The sequence below is a fragment of the Chrysochloris asiatica genome, unplaced genomic scaffold (assembly GCF_000296735.1).
Source record: "Chrysochloris asiatica unplaced genomic scaffold, ChrAsi1.0 scaffold00115, whole genome shotgun sequence".
NCBI classification, from domain to species: Eukaryota; Metazoa; Chordata; class Mammalia; order Afrosoricida; family Chrysochloridae; genus Chrysochloris; species Chrysochloris asiatica.
In genome coordinates, this window is record NW_006408633.1 from 4,708,512 (window position 1) to 4,715,043 (window position 6,532).

Below are 6,532 nucleotides of genomic sequence, written 5' to 3' on the forward strand. Positions count from 1 at the left end.
ATAGCAAGGATATTCATCTAGTAGTCTGACCAAGTTATCATGAGGGATCAATCCCTAGAAAAGGACATCATGCTTGACAAAGCAGAGGGTCAACGAAAAAGAAAGATCCTCCAATGAGATGGGCTGACACAGTGCCTGCAAAAACGGCTCAATCATGACAACAATTATGAGGAAAGCACAGGCTTGGGCAATGTACTGTTCCGTTGCGCACAGGGTCTCCATGCGTCGGAGTTGACTTAACAGCACCTAACAACAACGTACGTAATGGAAAATGGTTTTTAAAAGAATTTAAATTAGATAACTTGGTCTCTGATATAAAAACTTTTAAATTAATATTCAGAAAATTATGAATTATTCCTTAAGATTTTCAGTACATTCTTTTAAGTGAGGATTTCTTGTCTTAATCATATGGCAGTTTTTATTGCTCATTTTGAACTTCACAAATAAATGGTAATAAAACCACCTGCATCTGTCTCTTCCCTGTTGGTAGAGTTTTAAACAGATGTCTTAGTGGAGGTGTTCAGGCATATTCAGGCAAAATAAAGAGACCATGTTACAAATCTTTTAAAGTTAATTGTTTGAAACTCAAAATACATATTACCAAGGAAATAATGTTCTGAAAGGTGGTTAAGACATTTGGTTAACTACAAATGCCACTCAACTTCCATGTACTTATATAACAACAATAATACACTTTGAAGTGACATTTAAAGTCACATGGAAATGAAATTCTGAACAAGAGAACACATTCCATGCTATTTATTAGTAGTGGAGAGGCTGGTAAGAAGTGTAAGGTTTTTTTCAAGAAGGGACCGAGAGGAGAAAAAACCCTCCGGTTTCCGCAATAGGATCTGGGATACTTTGTTGGATACCTTGAGTAGGGAGCTCAGGCTTACCAGTGAGGACAGTTTCTTAAAGGTAGTACATTTCTTAAAGGTGTTCCTTTCAAGTTATTGGGGGAAAAAAAAGAAAGAAAGCACCTTACCCATCTCCCTAATTCTTCTGAAACATTTTTTAAGGAAAACGTAACATTGTAAGGATTTACTTCAAAAGACTCACCTCTATTCTTTCTGCAACCCACTCAAAATTTTTCTTTACCATTTGCAGCCCTTCAGGAGTAACTTCTTTGAGGTCACGATATGACTAGAAAATAAGATAGCTTAGTATACAAGGATCTCTTGCAAACTGAAACAAATTGGTGTCTGACTTTTGGGTAGGGATTGTCAAAGGTTTGGCTGTCTAACATCAGATATCTAGAAAATGTGTAAGCATCTGCAAATTCATTTTCTGAACTTGGCAACCGAAAGTTCAAACAGTGAGGCATGCATGATTTTCATCTCATTATGATTGCTTTCCACACAAGCAATTACACGGCTCTATTATTTTTTTTATAAGAACAGAAAATTTAAAAAAACAGAACAAAAATGGAACCTTAAAAAAGCCAGAGTCCTGGGGTTGAGTCCCAGGTCTGTGCTTACTCTTCTAACTGTGAAGATACTTATTCTCTCAGAGGCACTTTAGTTTTGAAAGAAGGAAACAAGGAGAATGTTGCTCTAATACTCTGGTATGAGAGTCTATTAGGATAACAGCTAATCTTTTAATTTTTTTAAGTAATCCGTAAATTAGGTTCATATGAAACGCAAGAATAACTAACTGCCTTCACTTTTCCTTCCATTCCTTCTCTCTTCACTATACAGAGATGATCTTGTGAAGGATAAAAAACATGAAGCATCACCTGTTTATCTTTTTGTTGGCTTCTATCTCCTGCTGGCCAGAGTCTCCAGGAATCGTTATCAATGACATCAGCAAGAACAATTTCCTTGGTAGTTATATCAACACCAAATTCTATCTAGAAAAAGCATACCACCAAAGAGAAGTTTACAAAAACTATACTACTAAAGACATTCCTTTTTTTTTTTTAAGTTTTTATTATGAATGATGTGTTAGTTTACATGGGTGAACATTATCTTTACATTCATCCTATCATATTTTGTTTCATTGCAATGATCACAATCCCTTGCATGCATGATCAAACAACCAAAGGGTACACCCCACATGCCTGCCCCCGGCCACTAGCCCACAGCCCCTCTCCCTCCCTGAGTCTAGAGTCCCCAGCAGCTCCTTCTGTCCACATCATCATCTCTGCTGGAGAAGGAATTTTTGAGGAAGGAGATTACACCCAGTGCTCCTCAGATCATTCCAGGGACAACATTTTAAAGCAGTAGAGTATATACTCCAAAAATAAAAGAATAATAAATTCTGCTGTGGCTGAAGGATATAGATAGTGTGCTGAACTTAACCCTAAAGGGCTGTTGCAATTTCAGATTAAAAAAAAAAAAAAAAATCACTGTTACAACATCTCAGAGGTTCTGTTTTGAAAATTTATTTTCTGATCCTGTCCAGGAAATTAAGAGCATTTTAGTCAATCGATTACAGAACATTGCATGTTTACTCATGTATTTTCTAAGCTACCATAGTTCTATGGATAAAGACATTTCTTCATGACAATTTTACTTTCAAATCTCCAATTGTACCTTCATATCAACCAATGTACAATTCTGGGGCAACCACGATTTTTCCAGTATTTCAAAAATAGCCTGTGTGGCATGATTCATGATATCCACTTCAGTTTGGCCAATAACAAGTCCAGCAAAGCAAAATTTTGCAGCAATAAGCTGTTCCTCTGACCACTGTGGGTCATTGTTGGCATCATCCTGAGAATAAAACACAGCAAAATTCATTTAAAACAATTATTTCTAGACTTGTCAGAAAAACTGTTTTTTTTCTCCTGTAATTTTGAAATTCCTGACATACTCATTTGTTCTAAAAACTTTTGTTTAAAATATTCTATAAATCAAAGGAATTACCTTTAATTTGTCTCAATTGTTGTTGTTGTTGTTGTTGTTAAGTGCCGTTGAGTCAGTTCTGACCCATAGCAACCCTGTACAGGGTTTCCAAGGCTGTAAATCTTTACAGGAGCAGAAAGCCTCATCTTTCTCCCTCAGAGTGACTGGTAGTTTTGAACTACTGGCCTTAAGGTTTGCAGCCCGATTCACAATAACTACTTTAAAATTCAAAACATTTAGGTAACTTAATCTAAGTCATAAAGTATTTACTTGATAAAATGTACCTTCTCTTGCTACATAAATAAACTTTGTGATTTTTGTTTTTCCTTAATGAAGTTATTTGGTGCTAACAGTCAGTTCTGATGCATAGCCAGCTAATGAACAAAAGACCAAAGCACTGCACCAATCCTACACCCTCCTCACAATCAGCTATGTTTGAGCCCACTGTTGCAGTCACTATGCAAACTCCATTTCATGAAGGTCTTCTTCTTTTTCACACGATTTTTTCCTCCAAGGACTGCTCCCTCCTGATACCATGTCCCCACATGAGATGAAGTCTTACTGTCCTGGCTTCTAAGGACATTCTTCCAACTGCCCTTTTTTTTTTTTTTTTTTAATGTTTTATTGTGAATTATGTGATGGGAGAACATTAGTTTTACATTCATCCTATCGTGTATTGTTTCAATGCCATGGTCAACTACACTTTTTCCATGACAGATTTGCTATTTCTTTTGGCAGTTCATAGTGTATTTAATAATTTCCACCAGCATCATAAAGACATCAACTCTTTTTTTTTTTTTTTATTGTTCAGCTTTCATATGCATATGGGGAAATTGAAAATACCATGGCTTGGGTCAGGCACGTCTCAGTCCTAAATGTGTCTTGCTTTTAACACTTTAAGGAGAACTTTTATAGCAAATTTGGTTAAGGTTTCATTTGACTGCTGTTTACTAGTGTTGATTGTGGCTCCAAGTAAAATGAAATCCTTGAAAATAGCAGTATTTTCTGTCTATCATGATGTTGCTTACTGGTCCTGATGTGAGGATTTTTGTTTTATGCTGAAGTGTAATCCATGGGGAATGCTGTAGTATTTAATCTTTATCAGTAAGTGATTTAAATCCTCTTTACTTTTTAGCATGTTGTGTCATCTGCACATCAAATGTTAATGAATCATCATCCAATCCTGATGCAGCATTCTTCTTTTTATATTTCAGATTATTGGATTATTTGTTCAGCATACAAAATGAATTAGTAGAAGGACACAACACTGATGCACAGTATCCCATTGCTCTGTTTAAATGACTTCTATGTACAAGTTCTCCATAAGCACAGTGAAATGTTCTGGAATTCCCATTCTTCACAATGTTACCCATAATTTATTATGATCCACACAGTTGAATACCTTAGTATAGTCAATAAAACACAAGTAAACTTCTTTATGGTATTCTCTGCTTTCAGTCAAGATTAATGAGACATCATAAACACCACCCCTCATTTCATGGCCTTTTTCTTTTAAGTTTTTGTTGTGAATTGAGTGAAGTTTACATGGGAGAACATAGGTTTTACACTCCTATCGTATTTCGTTTCACTGTAATGATTACAATCCCCCCATGCATTATCATTCAACAGTATTTGCTTCTATTCCGGTGTGTTTTTGAATTTTTTTGAATGCACACAAAACACTAAGGAACATATAATCATTTAAACAACCAACCAAAGGGTACATTCTGTAAGCCTGCCTCCTGGCTGCCAGCACACAGCCTTGCTCTTTCCATGAGTCTAGAGTCCTCAGCTGCTCTGTTTCTCCGTGTCCTTATCTCTAGTGTCACTGCTTCTCTGGTTAGGGTCCCACATTCCATTCGTGCTCTTCTCCCTTGATGGTTATAGGGTCCTGTGTTCCTGGACTGTAAGATTACCTACTCCCCAGTTTTTGTTACAAAACTTCCACCTTTACAGTGTGACAGCTGCAATCAGTCATGATAACTACTCACTGTTAAATCATAAGAATCTTATCCTCGTCTCCTTTCACCAGACCTATCTAGACAAGATGAAAATTATTCAATGGGGACTCTCTATCTTCCCCTACAAACTCTGAAACTAAACTTCCTCTTGAAAATTTGTAAGCCAGTCACTTTGTGCCTTTATATCCCTCCCATTTTAGATAGTCATTGTCTAAGTTGCCCGTCCCTATCAACCCTGTGTACAGAGGGAATACGATTGATCCTTGATGTGAAGATTCCTTCCCTCTCAGTTGGTATTTTGAGCTACTACATCTACCAGTATAGGTCAAGTTCCTCAAATTGTAGCAATTTACACGTTTCCTTTATCAAATTTTTTTTTTTTTTATCTTCCTCTAGTCGAATTCTTATCACCCAGCCATCGAAGCTAGGTCAAATGGGTACTGTCTGCAAGTTTGGGTGTTCTTGTGCATCTCCCATCACTTCATATCAGCTGGACGCTTCACTCTCATCTCTAGTACTCCCTGGCTATGTCCTTGTCCATGTGCTCAGGAGTTCCCAAGTCTCCCCAAACTTCAGACCAACCAGCCCCTTCCTCTTCTCTCTCTCATCTCCAGGTTGACAGGAGTCCTTTTTTGATGTTTGAATTTCTGGCAGTTCCCTGTCGATATACTTCTGCAACTGTTTTTGAATTATCTTTAGCAATATTTTGTGTGTAATATTAATGATATTGTTTGACAATTTCCATATTGTCTTGGATGGCCTTTCTTTGGAATGGACACAAATACGGACCCATTTCAGTCAGTTGGCAAGGTCTTCCAAATTTCTGACATAGACAAATGAATGCTTCTAACAATGTATTTGGTTGTTGAAACATCTCAGCTGGGATTCCTTAAATTCTTGTCTTTTATGATGCCAACAGTGTGGCTTGGGCTTCTTTCTTCAAAACTACTGGTCCTTGATCATAGACTATCTTCTTTTTATTATAGTGATGTTGTATATTCCTTCCATCTTCATTTTACCATGTTGTTGCTCTTGTTAAGTGCTGTCAAGTTGGTTCCTACTTATAGCGATCCTGTATAGGGTTTCTGAGAAGTGGCTGGTGGGTCTGAAACAGTTCAGTATTTTATCTTACAGCACCATACCAGGAATCTGTATTTTACCCATAGAATCCTTCAATTGTAAGGAGTAACAGGAGACTCAATATTTTTTCTTCAGTTCTTTCAGCTTGAGAAATGTCAGGCGTGTTCTTCCCTTTTGGTTTTCTAACTCCAGGCCTTTCAACATTTCATTATACTTCATTTTGATTTTTTAAGCCACCCTTTGAAATATTCTGTAAATAAGCTCTTATATTTCATCATTACAATTCAGATTCAGACACTTTTTGGCCATGCCTACAGGCAGGTCTTTCCCTAGGCCATTGGTCTGGGCTATATTCTGCTTAATCAAGTGTTACAAAGCTTTTTAGCTCTGCCAATTAGTGCCTAGAGGTATCCCACTCAGCTAGGTAGCCTCCTGCCCAGAGGTGTTCTGATTGCTTGCTCCACATGTTGGCTGCCTTGTTTTGTGGACCAGGAAGAGTCTTGTACCCATCTCCTGGTTCTGCTGCCATCAGTACTCTACCCACAGCTTCTTGCCATCAATCTGTTTCTTGGGTTTAGGAAGTTCTCAGTGCAGGGACCTAAAAGACAAACCCCACTCCTGGTTCTTCTTCTTTGCTGGTAAAGA

General features: G+C 37.4%; 1 protein-coding gene across 1 annotated transcript in view; it reads right to left on the reverse strand.

Annotated features, from left to right (window-relative positions):
- The window catches only part of PAICS (phosphoribosylaminoimidazole carboxylase, phosphoribosylaminoimidazole succinocarboxamide synthetase), a 31,262-nt gene that overhangs the window by 9,762 nt on the left and 14,968 nt on the right, over positions 1-6,532 (reverse strand). Inside the window, exons 4-6 of the mRNA XM_006868047.1 lie at positions 2,535-2,714; positions 1,736-1,849; positions 1,060-1,143 (exon numbers count right to left, since the gene is read on the reverse strand). Coding sequence (XP_006868109.1) covers positions 1,060-1,143; positions 1,736-1,849; positions 2,535-2,714 — 378 coding nt within the window. The remainder of the gene's footprint in view (positions 1-1,059; positions 1,144-1,735; positions 1,850-2,534; positions 2,715-6,532) is intronic.